The 22,095-nt window shown below is 37.0% G+C and overlaps 1 protein-coding gene across 2 annotated transcripts in view; it reads right to left on the bottom strand.

The window, feature by feature from the left end:
- LOC131146373 (DENN domain and WD repeat-containing protein SCD1) overlaps nucleotides 1-22,095 on the bottom strand; it is a 119,955-nt gene that overhangs the window by 75,164 nt on the left and 22,696 nt on the right. For both annotated transcript variants that reach the window (XM_058095960.1, XM_058095959.1), the window contains exons 3-7: nucleotides 15,127-15,328; nucleotides 12,286-12,427; nucleotides 12,020-12,120; nucleotides 818-881; nucleotides 453-566 (exon numbers count right to left, since the gene is read on the bottom strand). In XM_058095960.1, the coding sequence (XP_057951943.1) occupies nucleotides 453-566; nucleotides 818-881; nucleotides 12,020-12,120; nucleotides 12,286-12,427; nucleotides 15,127-15,328 (623 nt within the window). The remainder of the gene's footprint in view (nucleotides 1-452; nucleotides 567-817; nucleotides 882-12,019; nucleotides 12,121-12,285; nucleotides 12,428-15,126; nucleotides 15,329-22,095) is intronic.

Here is a 22,095-nt window from a genome sequence, read left to right as displayed (position 1 = left end):
ATTAAAACTTATTCATTCCCTGTAATGAGTGTTGTTTATCATTTGTATCTCTCCACATGCTGTCAGGCTGCACATGCAGGGGGGTGTTAAAGCTTGATATACATTTTTGTCTCACAACCTAACAGCTTAAGATTTTAAGTAAAGTGGTTGTCTACCAAGTATCAATGATCTGAAACAGAAGTCAACTAGTCATCTAAAGGAAGACTAAACAGCATAGACCTATGCAGGTATGCTTGTGCCACACTGGCAGAAAGTATTGGGAAGTAAGTTTTAATGTTTTTTCTGCAAAAGCAAGCTAGTTGCGCTTCTGGAATAATAATATGAAATATTGCCATCCCCGTAGTAACTACTGATAAAATACAAAATATAAAGCACAAAGTAGAAAATATAGCCATCCAACAGTAGCAATTAAAACAAACAAACTAAAAATATAGAACAATCAAACAACTTACACCATCCATTACAAGATTTGACGTATCAACATCTGAATGGAGACCCATCATATATGGCGTAGGAGCATCAATATAGTCTACTCCACTGAAAAATAGCAATGGAATGTAGACATGCTTCAGCAGAAAAAACATAAAAAAGATCAGATAAGAGACCATTAAAGAATTTTTAAAAGGCATCAGTACTGCCTAGGCACATCTAGGATCTAAGAACAAGTTAAATACAATTTAAATCTGCAGCATAAATGATGATGTGGCCATAGCACAGAGAACACGTGCTGCATATATTAAATACAAGAAGCAGAGAATTTTATTCTAGCCTGATAAAAGAGTACTGCGCTAATTGAAAAATAAAGAATAAACCTTACCTGCCATCGAAATGGATAAATCAAATGGCAAATGGCCTCTGATACAAGAGTTAGAATTGAGTACCTGCCCAAAAAAAAAGAGATTTCAATTTATGATTAAGATAAACAGTGTGAAAACATTAGAGGGAGCAATAATTCCAGCCCATGAGGTAACTTAATACACAAGAGGTGGATTATTTTAAATTGGACTTTGAAAAAGCTTATGATAGGGTTAGTTGGAATAGTTCTTTCTTTATATAATAAAAGAAAGTATAATAGATAGGGGAAAAAAAGGTAGCATGTGCGATAACAAGAAGTCCATTAAAAAAACAGAAAAAACAAAAAAAAAAAATCACAACATGAAATGACAAAATTAACCAAGGAAACCCATTTTCATACCCTTCCATCATAATTTACCAAGCTCTTCAAATTCGCCAATTCCCTTTGACCCTTCAATTTACGAATGTTGCCACCATCGAAGCAAACTTTATTTCCTCCAATATCACTCAACTTAAAATCCATTTTATCCAAAAGATCTTGAACTTCTAAGTCCTTCTTGGGAATTCCCTCTAAGGTGTGCTGTGGATCACTTAATATTTTATCTTCATAGTGCATCTGGTAGGATTCTTCTTATATTGGATGTGGTTGATATTGGGATTATTGGTGATGATGATCAAGGTATCCTAGGCCTAAAGCATTTTCAGACTTAGATTTAGACTAAAGTTTTGGGACCACTGAAGCACTTCTTGGACATAGAAGTATCCAAATCTCATACGAAACCATTTGTCACATAGGAAGCATGTTCTTCACTTTTCAGATGAGGCTGAGTTCTTAAGACCTAAACCTGTTGATACACCCATGATGGATCATTTGTTGCCTGACCTAGGATAGTAGTGGAGACTTGTTGAAATGTTGAATTATCTCATGGTCACTCAACCAAATATATCTTTTGCAACAACTGTTGTGAGCCATTTTCTTGATTTTTATCCAAGAATAGGTCACTATAATGTAGTAATTTGCATCTTGCGATACCTCAAATACAAACACCACGTACATGGAGAGGTCTCTCATGCCAAGATAGAGGTCACACTTATATTCATGGATATACAAAATATCCATAACTTATATTGTATCTTTGTTGGTGGTAATTTGGTTTCCTAGAAGAGAAAGAAACAAATTGTGGTGCCTAATTCAAGTGTTGAGTCAGAGTATAAGGCCCACGCTACATTTAAACTTGTTTGGTTGAAGAACATGTTAAAAGAATTAATTTTACACATTCTCAGTCCATGGAGTTGATGTGTGATAATCAAGTTTCTATTTGCATCATCTCCAACCCAATCTTCCATATATGCGGACAAAACACATTGAAGTTAATTGCCACCATGGTCTTAAATTTCTACAAAATTATAGAATTTTTTGTTGAAATTTTCACTTTGCATCCCTTGAAATCGAAATGGCTGCCGGTCTTGCATAATTTCCATTGAAATTTCAACGAATCATTCGAAATTTATCAAAATCTTGAAATTTCAGCAAAAACTGTCGAAACTTTAACTATAGAATGAAATTTCCTTAGAATTCAAACATGAGATGTAGATGCAAAGTGAATTTCTCTCTTAATTTATCTTCTTTTATTGAAACAAAATATTATTACAAGGGATTTTGAAATTACTTAAAAAACTAAAATTTCAACAACATTTCATTTAACCATTGATATATAAATTATCTTTATTTGTATAATAAATAATATTTAATTATTTAATGAATTTCTATATAATAGCCTAATATGTTTAATACACATAATATTACAACTATTGCACCTCATACACAAAAAGGGCATCCCTGGGCCACAAGGCTCGTCACTTTGCGAGGGTAGGGGAAGGCTCGATGCAATGTACATAGACTTACTCCTAATTTGTATGCAAAGAGTTTATTTCCTTGGACTCAAACCTAAGACCAACTAGTCACAAGGGAGCAACCTTACCATTGATCCAAGGGCCGGCCTCTCCTTGTACACAACATAGATGTATTTAATATGTAATATATTACTCCCAAAACTTACATGATTATGTCTATTAACCATTTCTGAAGTTTCATAAAAGAATGTCATGGAGCTTCGAATTTTTAGTTGAAATAAAAAATTTAAGACCATGGTTGTTGCTTTGTTTGGGAGAAACTTGTGCAGAAGCTCATGACAACCATTTATGAAAAATCTGAATTGTAGCTTGCTGATTTATTCACTAAATCCTTGAGGGATGCTCGTGTTAAATTCATTTGTAACAAGCTAGAAGCATATGATATATATGCTCCAGCTTGAGGGACAGTATTAATGGTTATTTTGGTCATTTAGCATTGTTAATATGTGCTAGTGTATGTTAGTAATGGTATCAAAGTCATTGATATGTATTTGATATCCATTATAAATAAAGGGAGACACCTATCATTGGGATTAGGTCTTCCATTATACCCAATACTTCAGTATGGTCTAAATAGGTTGGGTCTATGGACTGAAGATTAGCAGCTCCATGAGTTGGAAATGACTTGTCAATTGGGAGAAGAAGGGTCATGTTTTAGAAGGATTATAGGATGAATGGACTTCATGTTTTGCAAATATGCAGGAAAGCAATAGCAAGACCGTGTCGCTACACTCATTGTAGCATCAGCCCTATTGCTATGACAATTCTAGACCATAAAGGACAAGAACTGAAAAAGATCAATCTAGAAGGGTAAACCTTCGATTTGAGACTGGATAAAGATGGGAAAGGTGAGATTTTGCTTGTACATGAGCTTAATCCTATCCTAATTGAAATAGATTCGTTAGGATGTCTTGGTCATTAATTAAATGGTTTCTAGGCGGTTGTTGATTTTTGGAAGATAGGAAGGGGTTAACAAAGCATTAGAATTTGAAGCGTCAAGCATTGGCTATCTATTCATTCAACAAAAACGGGGAAGCTTTTGGAGTTAGGTTTGGAATGGAAGGATAAAAAAATTTCAATTTTTTTCCTGGTGGGGATAAAAGAGATGACTGGCAAGCTTTTCTGCACTAATTTCATTTGTTGTTTAAGGAATCTCAATCAATGGCAAATAATTCTAGTAAAGGTGAGGTCAAGTGAGGGTGTACAAGGGAATGATTCATCATCGAACAAGGTTGTCACGGCAAGAAGGGATCTGTTTTGTGATCATTGTGCATGACGTAGATCATGATGCCTGGCCATTCACCATCTGCCATTGATCCTTAGTGTTTGGCCCAATGTCACGAGCCAAACTTGTTCAAGGCATTATGTTGCAGGTGGCCCCCTGTCTTGTTTGCTTACATGATTGTTTACTGCTTCTACTTTGCATTCGATTTTGAATGTATTCTTGTGGTGAACAGCAGTATACTTTGGCTCACTAGTTAAGAATGAGTGCTTTAGCAGGTACCACATGGCCCTTCACAAGGTGTGAAGTGTTTGGCCATGACAGTTGGTATTAGAGCTTGGTTAATTGCTTCATGAATTGAGTTGCCTTTGTATTGTGGGATTGTGTTAAGCATCAATAAAAGACCATGCCAACCAATACCAAGAGAATTAAGACATTAGAGGCACACATTGAGACAACCAACAATGTGGCCATAGAGATGGCCAAAATTGCTAACCCTATTGATGCAATGGAGGGATGGCAAAAGCATAAACAGGGTACCATTGTGGAAATGTCAAAGGACTTCCATGCTATAGTAGAAGCTTAATAGATCCAATCGGGGGACCTTAATGCCAAATGAACTTAACGGTTTGTACTATAAGAAATTCCAACCTTATGGGGATAAAGTATGGAAGAACAAAAGTGCCAAAACCCAAACGAATGGAGGGACTCATAATTCTAAGGAGTTGGAGAACTTCTTATTTGACATGGAACAATACTTTTGTGCAACGGGGACTTAGAGGAGATGAAAATATACGTGGCTACAATGTACATAAGTGGTGACGCTAAGCTGTGGTGGCATACCATGTATGATGAAATTCAAAATGGGTGGTATGTAATTGATTGTTGCGCAAATTTGAAGAGAGAGCTCAAGGCTCAATTCTTTCTTGAGAATGTTGAGCACAATGCTTGATGCAAACTACAAGACCTTAAGAACACTATGATTAATGAGTATGTGCAAAAATTCTCTACTTTGATGTTGGATATCCAGAACATGTCAAAGAAACAAGTAGTTCTATTTTTTTTATGAGTAATAAGTTTATTGATATAAAAAATGAACACCTAGTACTCAAGGAGTGTGCATGGGGTAAACAAATCAAAAACAGAAATTACAAGAATCTAGTAAATCAAAAACAGAAGAAAATGATTGGTTTCACAAAGCAGCCAACCAATCCATAAAGTTGTAAAGAAAAATAGCTTCAAGTCCAAAATGGATCTTTCCTTATCTTCAAAACACCTACTATTTTGCTCCCTCCAAAGACACCACAATAAACAATGAGGAACTATCAACCAAATAAACCCATTTCGATAACGACCAAATCTGCCTTGCCAACATACGAGAAGTCCCACTACAGATTGCGGCATAACCCAGCTCACTCCAAACAAACCAAACACCATAACCCACAATTGCAACCGGACAATGAATAAAAATATGATCAACCGTCTCATTATTACACTTGCACATGTAGCACCAATCCAATATCCAAACCTTTCTTTTTCGTAAATTGTCAATCGTTAAGCATTTCCCTAAAGCAGCAGTCCAAGCGAAAAAAGCTACTCTAGATGGAATTTTCTGTTTCCAAATACTTTTCCAAGGAAAGCCACAATCATTGGAGCCCATTAAAACACCATAATAACCTTTAACCAAAAAGCCCTTCTCTCTATCAGATTTCCAGCACATCTTATCCTCACCGTACCCCTTCACCGATGCACCATATATGGTATCCATAAACCAGTCAAGGCCTCTAATTCCCGAAGATGCATACCCCTAAAGAAACCTACATCCCAAAACAAGACTCCATTATCAAACGTCTTAAGCTCAGCCACACTAGCTTGTTTATCTCGGCAAAATCTATACAAATCAGGATCGCTGACTGCAAGAGACGTCTCACCACACCAATGGTCTTGCCATAATTTCACCTTAGACCCATTTCCAATATCATATAGAACGTGGAAGAAAAAGAAGGCCATCCCCAACTAATATTTTTCCACAAGCCAACACCATGTGGACCATTAACAGGCCTAGTATACCAACCACCCCATCACAGCCGTATTTCACCTCCATCACTTGCCTCCAAAGAGCAGCCTTCTCCATCTCAAATCTCCATAACCACTTCCCAAGCAAAGCCTCATTAAACTGTCTTACCTTCCTTATCCCCAAACCACCCGAAGAAATGGGAGAGAAAACAGTATCCCATTTAACCAAATGGAATTTTGGTTCATCACCAATGCCACCCCATAAAAAATTCCTTTGAAGCTTCTCAATATGGTTAGCCACAGCAGCAGGAATAGGAAATAAAGATAGAAAGTAAGTGGGTAAAACCATAGGCAAGGGCAGAACTTCATCAACAAAGAATTCAATAGTTTCCTACCACACAAGATGTTGTGGAATGCTCGACTAATAATGCTAGAGAGAGTTCCACAATCCGAAAGAGAGTGACATAGAAAAAAACAATGGATAGTCTTTCAAGAAGGGCAAACCCAAAACTGGGAGAGCTGACACCAAAGCATCAATTTCAAAAGAAGTTTTGTCGTCTCGTCTATCAACACATCCAATGGTAAGGATTGGAAAACATGCTTCTTACGTCAAGACCCTCACAACGTTGCTAATCGCCCTTACAAGTCATCACTCAATGCCTTGCAAGCTTCCATTGCGGAAGGGGCACAAAAGGGTAATGAGGATGAGAGGGAAACCCTAAGGATGGGTGCAATGCAGTTACTCAACATGTTGGACAGGCAGGCAAAAGAACCTAAAGTCACCTAAGGGGTTAATGTTTGCGGATCTCCAGACCAATGACAATAGCACCCGTGCTATGGTGGATACTGGGGCTACCATAATTTTGTCTCACAGGCGGAAGCGCAGAGACTCAACTTGAACTTAGACAAGGGCTCAAGACGCATGATAACAATTAACTCTGCAGCTTAGCCTACTCTGGAGTGTAGCCAAGCAAGTGACTATGAAGCTTGGCTAGTGAGTGAAACATTCGAATTTCATAGTCGTGCCAATGAATAATTTCCAAGTGATACTTGTAATGGAATTCTTAAGGAGACTAAAGCAGTACCGATGTTATTTGCTAGTTCCCTTTGTCTAATAGAGACCACCTTTGCATGGTGCAAGTCGATTCCAAGAAAGGGGATGATGAAAACTTCCCATACGCAATGTAGCTCAAAAAGGCTTTGAAGAGGGGTAAATAGATATATCTTTCCATGTTGGAGGTGAATGAAGAGGTAGGCCAAGAGAAGGTGCCTACTACCATCCAAGCTGTGTTGAATGAACACGAAGTTGTAAGGCCAGATAAGCTACCTAACAACTTGCCTCTACAATGGGGTGTGGAGCATGAGATTGACTTTTTATTAGGGATGAAGCCTCCTGCTAAAGGGTTATACAGGATGGTGCGTCCAAAGTTAATAGAGTTGAGGAAACAACTTGATGAAGTATTGGAAGCAAGCAATATACGTCCTTCCAAAGCCTCATTCAAAGCATCGGTGTTGTTTCAAAGGAAACATTATGGGACATACAGATGTGTGTGGGCTACAGCACGCTCAACAAGGTGACTATGTGCAACAAGTACCACATTCCACTCATGGTCTTAAATTTCCACAAAATTGTTGAAATTTCTTGTTTTTGTGACCCTCAAAATCGAAATGGTAATCAATTTCCGTCTTGCATAATTTCCATCGAAATCTGAACAAATCATCCAAAATTTATCGAAATCTCAAAATTTTAGCTAAACTTGTTGAAATTTGAACTATGCAATGAAACTTCCTTAGTATTCAAATGAGAGATTTAGGAATGAAATGAAATTTCTCTCTTAAATTATTTATTTATTTTTATCAAAACAAAAGATTATTACAAGTGCTTTTGAAATTATATGAAAAATAAACCTACAAGGCTACAACAACATTTTATTTAATCATTCATGTCTAAAATATCATTATCTGTATAATAAACAATATGTAAATGATTTAAGAATTTCATTTGTATTAACTTATTCACTAAATATGTTTAATGCACATTATCTTGCAAATATGTTTGATGCACATATTAGATTACAACTTCTCCACCTCATACACAACATAGATGTATTTACTTTTAATATATTAGTCCTAAAATTTACATTATTATGTCTATTAATCATTTCTAAAGCTTCATAAAAGAATTCCATGCTTTACTACCGAATTCCATTATTTTTCAAAATCAAAATCAAAATTGACCTCAAAATCAAAATTTCCGTCGAAATTTTTGTGCTTTTGGAGCTTTGAAATTTGAGTCAAAATCAAAATTTAAAACCTTGATTCCACTAATATCTAACTAGTTTGATTAACTAATTAGTAATGCCAAGTACTTCACCAGACATGATTTGCAATCATGCTACTATGAAGTGAGAATAGTAGATGGTGATGAGTTGAAGACCACTTGCGTGATGCAATACATGGCATATGAATTCTTAGTGATGCCCTTCAAGCTTTGTTTTGAAGAATAAGCCAACAACATTTTGTACATTGATGAACCATGTGTTTCCCGAGTACCTCAACAAGTTTGTCATGGTGTACCTTAATGACATTGTTGCATAAAGTTCTATTCTAAAGGAACATGAAGAGCATGGTGTTCAACAAGCTAAAGGAGAACAAACTTTATGTAAAGAAAGAGAAGTGCTCTTTCGCTCAAAAGAACATCAAATTCCTTGGTCATGTGATCGAGCAAGATCGTATCCAGATGGATATAAAGAAGGTCGAAGCTATTCAAGATTGGAAGATCCCAACAATAGTGAAAGAGTTGCATTCCTTTCTTGAAATCCCCAACTATTATCACAACTTCAAGCGGGGGTACTCAAGGAGAACTGCCCTATTGACAAAACTATTGAAGAAAGGTCATAAGTGAAACTGAACAGAGGAGTGCTAGGGAGCCTTTGACCACTTGAAGGAAGCCATGATACAAGATTGAATACTTACTCTTTTGGACATCATGAAGTCCTCTAAGGTAAATACAAATGAATTAGACTATTCCCTTGGTGGAGTCTTGTTATAAGATGGGTATCCTGCTGTGTACGAGAGTCGTAAGCTTAATAAAGTAGAGCAAAAGTACATAGCTCAAGAAAAGAAGATGCTAGCAGTGACACATTGTTTTCATGTGTAGTGGCATTATTGATTTGTGTCAAAATTCGCGGTCAAAATAGATAACTCAGTTGCCACCCACATCTTTACACAGCCTAAGTTATCACCCAAGCCAGTATGTTGACAAGAATTCCTAGAGTAGTTTGATTTCTCATTCAAGCACAAGGCAGGGTTGAGGAACCACGTCGCAAATGCAAAGGGCAAGAAAGCCAATCTTGCTGCCATACAAATGGTAACACATTTGACAATAAGGTTACCATGACAACACGGGAGCAATTAAGGAAAACGTTGTCAAAGATTTAGTTGTTCAAAACCTCATGAAGATGGTGGAAGACGGCAAAAAGAGCACCATTTCTAGTTAGAAGATGGATTGCTAATGACATATGGTAATCAGCCGTTTGTGTCTCGAGTTGGTGATCTAAGGAAGACATTGCTAATAGAGTGTCTTGACACCATGTGGGCAAGCCATCCAAGACGGCATTGCACTTTGGCATTATTGAAACAGATGTACTACTGGCCACACATATGTGATCAGATGGACAAGTATACCGAAATGTTTCACCTGCTAGCAATACAAGGTGGAGTGGAAGAAGATTGCAGGGTTGTTGAAGCCTAACAAGACCGTGGGAGAGTGTCTCACTTGACTTCATCCCCAACCTACCTAGCATTGGAAATGCAAAGTCTATACTTGTGCTTGTTATAGACCAACAAGCATTGTTACCTCACACAATGGACAAGTCTTATAGAACAAAGAATCCAAGAGCATACATATTCACCAAAGAATGCAGAGATTGCAAGAGTTTACCTAGAGAAAGCTTCCAAGCGGATGAAGGGGGCAAATTAGAGAAGAATATTGTTGCACTTCAACATGGATGACTTGGCGCTTGTTAAGATCCATCTAGAATAGATCAAATCATTGCAGGGTCAAGAGAGGAGACTACTTCACAAATATGAAGGACCTGTCCCACACTCTTGGCTAAATTCTAAAAGGCCTCTTACAAGGTTAATTCTATGGCTTAGATGAAGGTGCATCCTACGTTGCACGTCAACTACCTCAAGCCATTCAATGCCTACTGAAGATCCAAGCAAAAGTTGCTCAACCAAAGCATCATCAAAGACAACACAACTTGACAAAAGAGAAGCTAAAGTCATCCTTACAAACAGAAAGTTCACTAGATGCAGATCTATCACCACATTCTTGAACCGAATCTATTCTTCATATTCTTAATACCTATAGGCTGAATAATGTTTCTATTAACTAGACGTTGAATAATAACTTCATTACCAGAGGGTACAACTTCCTCCTTCCCAATACTCATCTTCTGAGAAGTACGAGTAATACTTTGGGCTTGTCTATTACTCGAAGCCAACATAGCTGTACAAGAAGCCTTAATTTCTAAATCATATGTCTGCTTATCACCAAGAGCCTTTTGTGAGAAGCCCATTTAAGAAGCATGCAACCCAGCCCAAATCTCTTCATTGCCTCCTCGCCGAATGCAGCCTTAGCTGCTCTCTGATCATTTTTGCTCCATCGCAAACCCTAGCTTCCTTCTAAATCCTGTCAATCGAAGCCAACTAATTAGCAGTTGCCTTAGGTTCATTGGAATGCAACTCATCTCCACACTGGCGGCAAAGCTCTTGTTTCCCAACCTTCAGATTCTGCTTTATGGAATAGGCTTGACTACCGCATCCATCATCGTTGCAATTTTCTACTTCCAACACCACTTGACTCCATAATTTGTGTCGTGAAGAGTTATCTACACCAACACTCCCAGTTTCCCCAAGAAAACCCATTGCAGTCTCGCAAAAAGCATTCGTGAAGCTTCATCAAGCTTTGCCTTTTACACTATAAGGAATAAAGATTGACAACTTCTTCCCTTTCCATCCCAACCCTAACTCCAAAAACTTCCCTGCCTTCTTCCATTTAGTCAACAACCAAAGCTTCATGATACCCAATCAAACCGATTGAAACCTCCTTTGTGTGTGATTGAAAGTAGATATGCCATCAATGAACCAAAGTACAGCCTCTCTGGAAAACCTAACCCACCTGCTACGCGAGATATTATTCTCAACCACAAGCAAGGATGCAAACCCTCCAACCTTGTCTAATCGCATAATAAAGGATTTAACTTCAATCTAGATCAAACATTTCAGCATCAGATACCACGGAAGCTTCCACAATGTCGAGCACACGAAGGGGAGAAAGGAGTTTGAGAGAGAGAGAGAGAGAGAAAGAGAGAAACATCAGCTTCTTGTTCTTTCTTGTTTATTATCAATCACTTTTTTTTTTTTGGGTGCTTCTGGACATCTCTTAGCTCATGATTCTTTTTAACTTCTCTTAATATATTTCTTTGTTATCCCAAAAAAAAAAGAATTGAACAACTTGCTTTCTGCAAGTGAGGAAACTAAAAGTATTAAACAACGAGAATTTTTGACTAGGTTATATTGTCCAATTGAGAGCCAAATAAACATAAAAACCAACAAGAAATTGATTAGCTCAAAGTGGTCAAAAATTCATAATCAAAATAGGGGCTATTTGGAATCATTTTCATGATACTAATTTGTTTCTCCAATTAAATGGGAATGAATTGAATGATAGCTATCATAATCCATAATCAAATAGAAGCAACTGGGTAGATTTTTTTTCTGTTTTTATTTTTGTCGCACTACAGAGAAGAAACAAATGATAACTACATATTTATTTGTGATCCTAGTTTTTTATTTCAATAATTTTTCAGCTTTTGTTCCAAAAACTAAAAACTATATTGCTCTCGTTTTATACTATCGGCATCAGGCTATCAGCCATGCATTCATATGATTGTCACCCTATTGGAATGACAGGTAACAATTCACTGCCACTGACAAAGCCAAAACTGCATCAAAAAGCATTAACTTAACAAACAAGAAAAAAAAAATTCAGAAGTCAGAAAATACTTATTTGATCGGAGCAATATCCTCCTTTCAAGCAACACAGCCGTAAACAGTTTAATTAAGTTATCAACATCCAAGCACTGTACCAACGGCTGAAAGGATATCTGCATTCAAAGGAGCTAATGATAAATACAAACTGACATGATCAATATCATTGGCAATCAAAAAATCGCACTATCCAAAGAAAAAAAAAGAAGGAAAGAAATAGCCAAAACAAAACAAATAGTTGCATACAGAAAACTGAACATAATAAATTTAAAGGCTCATACATCAGCATGGGGAAGCCCGTCCTTTGGTGGAGCCTCAACAGAAAGCAGGCAGCTCTCAATTGCAAAGAGGACCCGATCCTTACCAGGAGTAGGCAGTGGTACATTCGAAACCATATGTGCTATAACATCCCATAATGGCTTGCTGAAATTATTGCATAGTGGAGCACAAATGCAATAAAAGAAACAACATAGGAAAATTCCTTATTTACTAGTCAAATTATTTCAGTCAGAATTATATATATACATGTGCCCATGTGTGTATGCATGTATGCATATGAACTCAAAAAGTCTTTCAATCGGAAACAAAAAAAAAACATCTTCATTTAAAGAAGGCATATAGCTAGGAGAGAGCAAAAAGACGAAAAACCAATGCAAACCATAAAACCAAATGCACTAAGCATTGACCAACCATGTTTTTGGTTCAGTTTCGGTTCAACTTTTCTATATTTTTGGATATGAATTCAATATCACTTCGGCCATACTAATAACCACAAAAAACCAATATAGTGTAAATACTTCTAACATGTATCATGCATAATACTTTTTTTAGTATATATATATATATATATATAGAGAGAGAGAGAGAGAGAGATTAGGAGAAGAAAGAGAGTGTAAAACGAGGGGGACAAGTAAAAGATAATCAACCAAATAAAACCTTCAAATCCCATTTAACATCCTCAAAACAAATATCCTTAAAACAGCCTGCACTAAAACCCCAAAGAGATACCAAATACTGAATTCTGTATTATAGAAAAGTGAAGACTATTTCTTTCGGAAGATGTGCGCATTATACATATATACATACATACATATATATATATAAATGAAATTCGTTATATAAAGAAAGGATGTACAATCAGGAGAAGACATCTCCTTGACAAAATATGGGAATCCAGAGAAAAACAAAACGTTAAAAAAGAAAAAACACGCACACATACAAATACACACACACACACACAAAAATACAGCAAACTTAAATCAGCACACCCCTAGAAAGGACTTCCAATTCCCCTGAACATCTGTCAAACACATCCCCTTCTTTCCAACGAAGATGTGCGGATTATTTTCCAACCCAATCCACCAAAATTGCAAAAATTACACACCTTCGCATACAAACAGCATCCTTATTCCTCCCTATTCCTATGAAAGAAATACCTGAAAGATCTTCTATTGTCTTAGGACACATCCAAACCTCACCATATAAATCAAATAAACTATTCCACATATCCCGTGTAAATAAACAGAACAGAAATAGAGAAGAAACAGTGTCTGAATTGTTACAGTACAAAAACATAAATCATAGAAGAAAGGCTTTGAAGACCTCATACTCTGCCGCAGATTTTTGGCACTAAGTCTATAAAGGGCCGCCAGCAAAACAAACACTTAGTATTAAAAGCTTGGCCTCCCAAATACAATGATGAAGGGGAAGAAACAAATTACACCTGATACCAGTGACAGACCCCATATATGCTTGAGTGAGGGCTGCACTGAAATTTTGAAAATAAATAGTTTTTGGTAAATTTAGAGGTTTTTCCACTGAAAATACTCTTTGCCCCAACTCTTAAAGACAACAAACATGAAAGACCCATGACTTTAAGTAAAATAAACACAATAAGCAAATTAATTGTAATGACATGCTAGGAAGTGTTTCTTTTTTACTTTTTGGGGTAATAATCATTTCAAATAATTAACTATTGTAAAAAGTGAATGTGTGTGCATTTTCTTTACTTGCTTTAGAAAATATAAAAAATATTTATATTTTATTATTTACATATTTATTTGCTCCCACTGAAGAAATATTTTCGGTCAGCAACTGTCTGGTACCCTGACAAAAGGAGGACTCACAAGAGTAATCACCTGAAGAATTTAAAATCCCCATCATCATATCCCTCCTACTAGAAATATTGCAACTCCCAAACAACAAGCAAAGAAGAAAGCTCCTCCAGCTCCCTATCATTCAAATCCTTTCTGAAGTGAAAATCTAAAGAGGAATAATAGTTGATACATACTTACATTATATTATATAATATATATATATGTGTGTGTGTGTGTGTGTGTGTGTGTGTGTGTGTGTGTATCAATATGGTGCAAATGGTGGCATAGCACATATTTCTCTCTAAGAGTTTATTCTAAATATCCCTTAGCCTGCGTGAATTCTTCGAAGAAAATTAGGCAAAAAAGAATTTCACGAAGAAAAAGTAGCAATAGAGACACTGGGTCCCGCAGCTATCTGTAGTGTATCTCTTTATTCTTCCTTTCCCACATCTTCCTATTAGACATTAATTTTCCTACCTCTCTTATTTTGCATGATTTCCTTAATTATTTGGAAAAATAATTTTTTTTATAAATTGGTTCAATTCAGTTAACCAATGGATTTTACCCTAAATCATTACTAAAGTTTAGTTAGCTTATCAAATTGGCTCAATTTTGATTAAAATTGTTATGAACTAATTATGGTGCATGTTTCAGTTGACCATACCATGACCACACTGCATCTGCAAGTAGCCCCTAGTATAAGAATGAATAATCCACATTGAACCCACGCAACCCCCCCCCCCCCAACTTTTCTTTATATTCTGTCCTTTCATTTGCTTTCTCTACCCCCTTGTTTTTCTTGCCTTCATATGTGCACGCTGGCACAATTCAATTACTTAAAAAACAAACTAGACAAAACTGTGCGCTATTTAGCCATAAGAAGAGATGTGAAAATAAAGATAAGAATGTGACAGGGACAGATTCATGCAGACATCCATTCATTTCATATGTTTATACTAAAATGATTTGTGTGACATGTATTTATAGAATCCACATAATTTCAACTTTATTGCAAGGAACACCTACCTGCTTCCAACAGGAGAAAAGCAAAGTATAAATAGTTCCTCCAATGCATTTCGAAGGACACGGAAGCTGGGTGAGCGAGAAACAAGACAGATACATTTGTCAGCAAAGGAATTTGCAGGAATACGATATGCTTCTGCTATATCCTCACTGACTGGATCCCGAAAAGCAATGCAACTAACATAAATTTTAGAACCATCGCCCTCTACAGTAAATTTTCATATCCAAGAGAAAAAGAAAATATTTTAGCAATGCTGCATGAAACGATAGAAATGATACTATAAGGAAGCAAACAGTAACTGGTAACCTATGAATCCAAGTACTGAATAAATGTTTTTTAAAAAAATAAAATAAAGGGGGTCACCAACACTAAATTGATGATTGTTTGTTCTCCAAACTAGCTTTGTGACAAGCACTATGCACACGTTACATTGCTCCAAACTTTTATGCAGGAGTTACAACGTTGTTATTGACAATGGCAGCAGTTCTAACAATGTTTGACAAGAGTTTGATGTCAAGTCACAGGACTCACGTCCTCGAAGTGAAAAGCACCCCTGCCCTTAAGGTTTGTAATTGAAATCCAACAGGAGTGTTTTCTCTTACAAAAAGATAATAAACTAGATGAAACTTGTTGAAGAAAAGAATAATTTGCTCCTGGATAAAACCCAAGATCATGAAGACGATTACTTGCCTGCACCTCAATTAGTGATTCTGGATTATTCTGAACTAACTGCCAATCAAATGAAGTCTCCTGACGAGAAAGGCTGTGGGTGAGTAGGGGATGGGAACTTGCAAATGGATACAAGGACCTTCTCTGTTTCTTCTAAATCTAAGCAGCGTGCAACTGATTTAATAGGGACTTCTATAGCCACAAAGACCGTGTGGCTGAGAGAATTTTAGCTGGTGTTATTTGTTCTGGTAGTCTTGAATCTTCTCATTCTTCTTGATATCCTTTGCTTACTTGTGCTCATAGCACTGTGAATGAGTTGTCAGGTACTCAAGGGAATGATTTTAACAATGATAAAGGCATCTTGCCTACACCTGTTGATGTCTAAAATGTCAAGATTTATCCGCTGTGCCAGAGAGAGCTAGGCCTTGAGGGAGAGGCTCAAGACTTTAGAACCAGTGGAGGATTAAGGGGATAGCTCAGACCCGTAGGAGCTGCTGGATAGAAGAGGGAATAAATTAGTAAGCCCTTGAAGGTGATTGTTATTCCTAGAATCTATAAGAGGAAAAAAGGGTGGAGAAGAAACTGCAAAAATTAGAGTCTACTATCAATAATGGGGGTTGAAAGGGGGAGGAAGACAGCAGCAAGGTTTTAGGACGAAGGTGTTGAGTTCGAATATTAGGGGTTTGGAGAGTTGAGTGTCATAAGATCAAGGATATTATTTGTAAGACTTCTAAACTTGTCATTTTAAAAGAAACTGTTAGAAACTATTGAAGCATTTATTATTAGTAGTATATCAAATTTCTGATTTGAGAATTAGGTTTGGGAGTTTCTGCTGGCTCTTCAGGGGCTTTTCTCACTAGGTTTGCTAGTTAATTGGATGATTTGATAGGTTCATTTTCTGTCTATTTTACTAGATGTTCAAGGAAGGGATCAGCAGTGATTTACATCAGTTTATGAGCCTAAATGAACAGGGCATTGCATTTAAATTTTTATTTACATTTATTTCCTTGTCTTGCTGGAGGATACCTCGTTTTCCATGTGATTGTTGTTTCTATCTTTAATATAGTTTTTTGCTCATCAAAACAATTAAATTGAAATTATTTTCATGAGCAATTAACAAGGTAATTTTTTAGGGGTCCTTGGTGAGTCTTGTTGTCAAATTATGGGCCTGAAAGTTAAGTATGAGTTCATTTTACAAGTCCCTTGCTTCCCAAGTAAGTTGAGTCTGTAAAAAGAGCTGCAACTTGTACTCTTTTGACTACACCATCAGAAGTTGATTTTTTCTCAAACCTGAGCCAGGAAGCACCAATACCAACACAAGACACAGATACAACACAATTCTGACATGGCGATATGACAATTTCGAAAAAATGAGGATATACAACAGCAGGGTACATTAATTAATTAATATAAATATATATATTTAGGCATGCTTTTTCTTTTAGTTGTAACAACTATTAGGCAATTTTGATTTAAAACGAAATTTAAGCACAATTCATGCAAAATTATCATTTACAAAATTTGCAAACTACACTTCGACAATCATCAACTACATTCATATCATTGAATATTGGTCAAACAACAAAAGACAACTCAACAGCACGGCAGATTGTGGGCAATGGACATCACTCATCAAGAAACTAGGGAAAAAAATATACAGGACTAACAACGAGAGAAAATAGCAATGACTTTACAAGGGTGGAATTTTGGGGGCTGGGAGGTCCAACGGTGCTCTACAAGGCTAGTGCAATGGTGCTAGGACTCCAAAGTCCGACCACTTCAATGTCAAAGAACCTAACTCTCAAGCCCTCTCCAAATTGGGCTTTAGCAAGGCCTTTGGGATGGGCTGTAGTACTGCCCTGCAGTACGCTCTAAGCTTTTTGGATTTGATTAGATAAAAGGATGCAGTAATAATTTGGGCAGTGAGGAACAAGGAGAACTCTGGAGCATGAAATGTGGTTGCATGAGCAGTACCAAAGAAGAACAGAAGAAAAATAGAAGAATGAAACTTCAGAGATCCACCTTGGGTTCCAGGAAACACTGACAGCTTTGGAATCCTGAAGTGTTGTTTCCAAACCAACACCTGCCTGACACTCCCCAACATGTACTCAACACGCATCGGAAATTAATTAGTTTTTTTTTTTTTTTTTTTTTGACATGGCTGAGACACTTCCTGACACGGATCAAGAGATTGAGAGGTAGGTTCTTTGACACTGGAGTGGTTGGCCTTGGAGCCCAAGCACCATTGCACTAGCCTTCTAGAGCACCATTGGACCTCCCAGCCCTCCAAAATCCCACTCCAAACCAGAGTCACAATCTCCACTATTGAAGCTCTAAGACCTAAAATCAACAACTTTGCCATCAATCTTGCAATTTCAACAGTCAGTCAAGCCCATATTTGTAGTAAAAGAATTGATGGTGAAGTACCTAGTCACATCATTCAGCTCTGCAAGCCCAATCAACACCGACCTTCTGCAACCCTAGTTGCTATTTTAAAGCCCATGATATACCTCAAAGGTCAAACCATGTGTCCACGTCATCCTCCAAATCCTTAGCAACACTGAGACCCATCATCACGAATCACACGCCCTTTGCCAAAGCATCACCATGGCAATCAATCCCAAGTTAACTGTAAGGCATGAGCACTCCACATAATATGCAATGTTTGTACCAAGTATGCATTGGGTACAGGTATGACTGAGGTACGCCCCAATATCAATGTAGTGCGTGTTTATTAACTTATTTTATTTTGTAAACTATATGCATATGGATTATAACTTGTAATTTAAAAAAGAAGCTAAAACCTAAAGCGCCAAATGAGAAGAGGGACATGGAAATCAAATCAACCAGGGGCTATAATTTTGCTGACTTCTCCTGCTCAATTTTTCTCTGGCTTCTTCCACTCCCTACTCACGAAAAAAGCCAAGTGCCTCTAATCTTCAACATTCATTGTCTACATTCTTCATCATTCAAAAACCTTGAGGCATTCAACTCCCCTCCTTGGTTTTAAGATTAGCAAAACAAATTTGAAGCCCTTATTTTAATGCCAATTTGTTTTGGTGTTCAAGCTAAAGCAAGGTCTTAAATTTCGATTTTGACTCACATTTTGAGGATTTAAATTACAGAAATTTTTATGGAAATTTCAATGTCGATGTCAATTTCAATTTCGATTATAAAAACTGATGGAACATAAGAGCAAAGCATGCAATTTTTTTTTTATGAAACATCAGAAACTATTAATAGAAAATAATGCAAAATTTAGAACTAACATATAATAAATAAAATACATCAAGGAAGAGTATGTGGCACATAAGATCCAGATAACTGTAATATAATAATCAAATTAAGCATATTCAATTCATACAAACAAAATTCATAAACAAAATAGATAATATTTTTTTTATATAATACAGATAATTAAGACATAAATGGTCCAAGAAAATGTTATAGCTAACATCTAAATCTAATTTTTCATGTAATATAAAAGCCTAAAAGGCTATTCAAATTCTTCTTCCAATCATAATAATCTTTAGTTTCAAAGAGAGAGTGAGATTTCAATTTGGGTTTTGAATCTCAAATTTTAATTTAAAAGAAATTTTATTCTATAGGTGAAATGTCGACAAATTTTGGTGACTTGGAAATTTCAAAATAATTTCAAGTGATTTGTGGAAATTTCAATAGAAATTTGACTAACATTTCTATTTCGTGGTGGTGGAAAGAGGAAATTTTTATGGAAATTTAAGACGATGTTCCTATCACAAGACTCAACCTATCTGCTAGAACTTTAGCAATGATCTTAACATGCTAATAACAAAACTGATAGGCTGAAAATCTGCAGCCTTAATATACATATTCATCTTAGGAACCAAAGCTATGAAAGTAGAATTAATACTCTTATGCAAAATCCCATTAAAAAAATACAACTCATTGAAAATCTTCTTTAATCCTCCTTACCACTTCCCCACAATCCTAAAAAAAAACAGTTATGCTAAGTTCATCCGACCCAAAGCCTACATTAAAGTGATGAAAGTAGAATTAATACTCTTGCCCAAAAATACCATTAAAAAGTATAATACTCGAATGAAGGCTTTACAACAACAAACCACACCTTAAGTCCCACTCCCACTAAGTGGGGTCACTTACATGAAAGCAATCATGGACAATTTCATTCGACAAATTCAGGGCTATTAAATTCTTACTTAATATCTCCTTCCAAGTTATTTTAGGTCTACCCCTACCCTTCTACTACCCCTCATAATAACTAACTCACTTTTCATCACTGGCGCACTATGTGAGCTACGATGCAAGTGTCCAAACCATCTGAATTGTCCAACCCTGATCTTATCTTCTACAAGAGCTATGCCTAACTTAACGCAAATTATGGTATTAAATAAGTTAATAACAGCTGTTATGTAGTGTAACATCCATTACATAATGTAATTTGAAGGCGCCGATACCGTTACAAGCTGCTAATGCGGCAAACTGGAAATTCACAGCCGTAACAGTCCACAACGGGCGTTGCACTTACGTTAGGGTCTGTGACGGCTGTTACAAACCGTTACAGACTGCCGACACCTTATCTTGTCGAATCCGCTTCATTTTTTCTCATTTTATTTGCGTGCGGCTGCTTTTTCCCCTCCCCTATTCTTAGTCCAATTTAGATCACTGATCTGAAGCTTCGAAACACCCAAAGCAAGCTTCGATTTGTTATTTGAAGTTGTGCTCTGCAGGTCAACTATAGGAGTGGCAAAACGGGTTCACGGGCTGGGTACGGGCGGGTTGAAAATGGGTCGGATCGTAAACGGGTTAGGTCTTAAACGGGTTGATGTTAAACGGGTCGCAACCATGTAAACCCTAACCCGCCCATTTAATAAACGGGCGGGTCATGGGTTATCCATTTAAAAAAAAAAGTATATATTTTAATTTTTTCAAGAAAAGTACTCATTTTATTTATTAAATCTTAAAAAAAGCATAAAATGTTTAAAAAAAAATTGCAGATAGACAGACGAGAGAGCCGAGAGAGGGAGAGGGAGATTGAGGCCTGAGAGTGAGCCGAGACTTGAGAGGGAGACTCAGGCCTAAGGGTGAGATCATGAGAGGGAGAGTCGGAGATGAGTAAGAATGATGAAGCAAAACCTAAAATGGAAGAGTACTGAGTATTGGCAGAGGATCTTTTGGAGCTACAAGCTTTTTCTTTGCGCTCATAATGAATTTCTCCCAAAATATAATGTTCTTTGTTTCTTCCTTGTTTTATTTCTTTCTTTATTTTCACTTACCCATCTTTTGCACAAGCACTGACAATGGTGGAAACCTGGAATATGAAATTTATTTTGGCATCATAGGAACTCAAAAGAACCACATGTTGCAGTTGAAAATAATCAATGAGACTGAAAGTGAGAGGGAGGGGGACTGCGCGCAGCGAAGGCGACGGCGGAGTGAGAGGGATGGTGACAGCGGAGTTAGAGGGGTGGCGACGGTGACGACGACGGCATGCTGGTGCTGCAATCTGCAATGCTGCGGTGCTGGGCTGCTTGGGGTGGGCGTGTGAGCGGCGTGTAGTGTTGGAAGCCTGGGCAAAGGGCAAAGCCGCAAAAAGCAGTGGCCGGTGGGTGTGGGTAAGTAAGACTAAAAGATAAGAGATTAGGGTTTCTTTTAAATGGGCATTAGGTATATATAGGTAAATAAACAGGTCACTCAACGGGTGGCCCAACCCGAACCTGGTTTGACCCGTTTATAAACGGGCGGGTCGCAGGTTGACCCGTTTATAAACAGGTTGACTTTCATATGCCCAAACCCATCTTAACCAGGTGGGTCACGAGTGACACGTCGGGTCATGACCCGTTTTGCCAGGTCTAGTCAGCTGACTTAGTTCTTCGATACAATTTCTCAAAAAACTTCTTGTTATTTGGGAAAGTTTAGGGTAGATTCCACAAGGAAATTGTGAAATCTTTCATGAACAAGAAGATATTTAAGGATTTGGACCCAAACCCGGTTTGACCCATTTATAAATAGGCGGGTCACAGGCTAACCCATTTATAAATAGGTTGACTTTCATATACCCGAACTCGTCTTAACCAAGCGGTTCATGATCCGTTTTGCCAGGTCTAGTCAGTTGACTCAATTTTTCGATACAATTTCTCAAAAAAATTGCTATTATTTGAGAAAGTTTAGGGTAGATTCCACAAGGAAATTGTGAAATTTTTCATGAACAAAAAGATATTTAAGGATTTGGAGCTGAAACTCACACATTTTGGCCACTCTTCACCGTCAGGTATGTCTTCTTCCTGTCTTCCTCCTTTTCT

Source organism: Malania oleifera, chromosome 13 (assembly GCF_029873635.1).
Source record: "Malania oleifera isolate guangnan ecotype guangnan chromosome 13, ASM2987363v1, whole genome shotgun sequence".
In the NCBI taxonomy this organism is placed as follows: domain Eukaryota; kingdom Viridiplantae; phylum Streptophyta; class Magnoliopsida; order Santalales; family Ximeniaceae; genus Malania; species Malania oleifera.
Note: the sequence above shows the minus strand (reverse complement) of the source record. Positions and strands in the feature narration are given on the sequence as shown.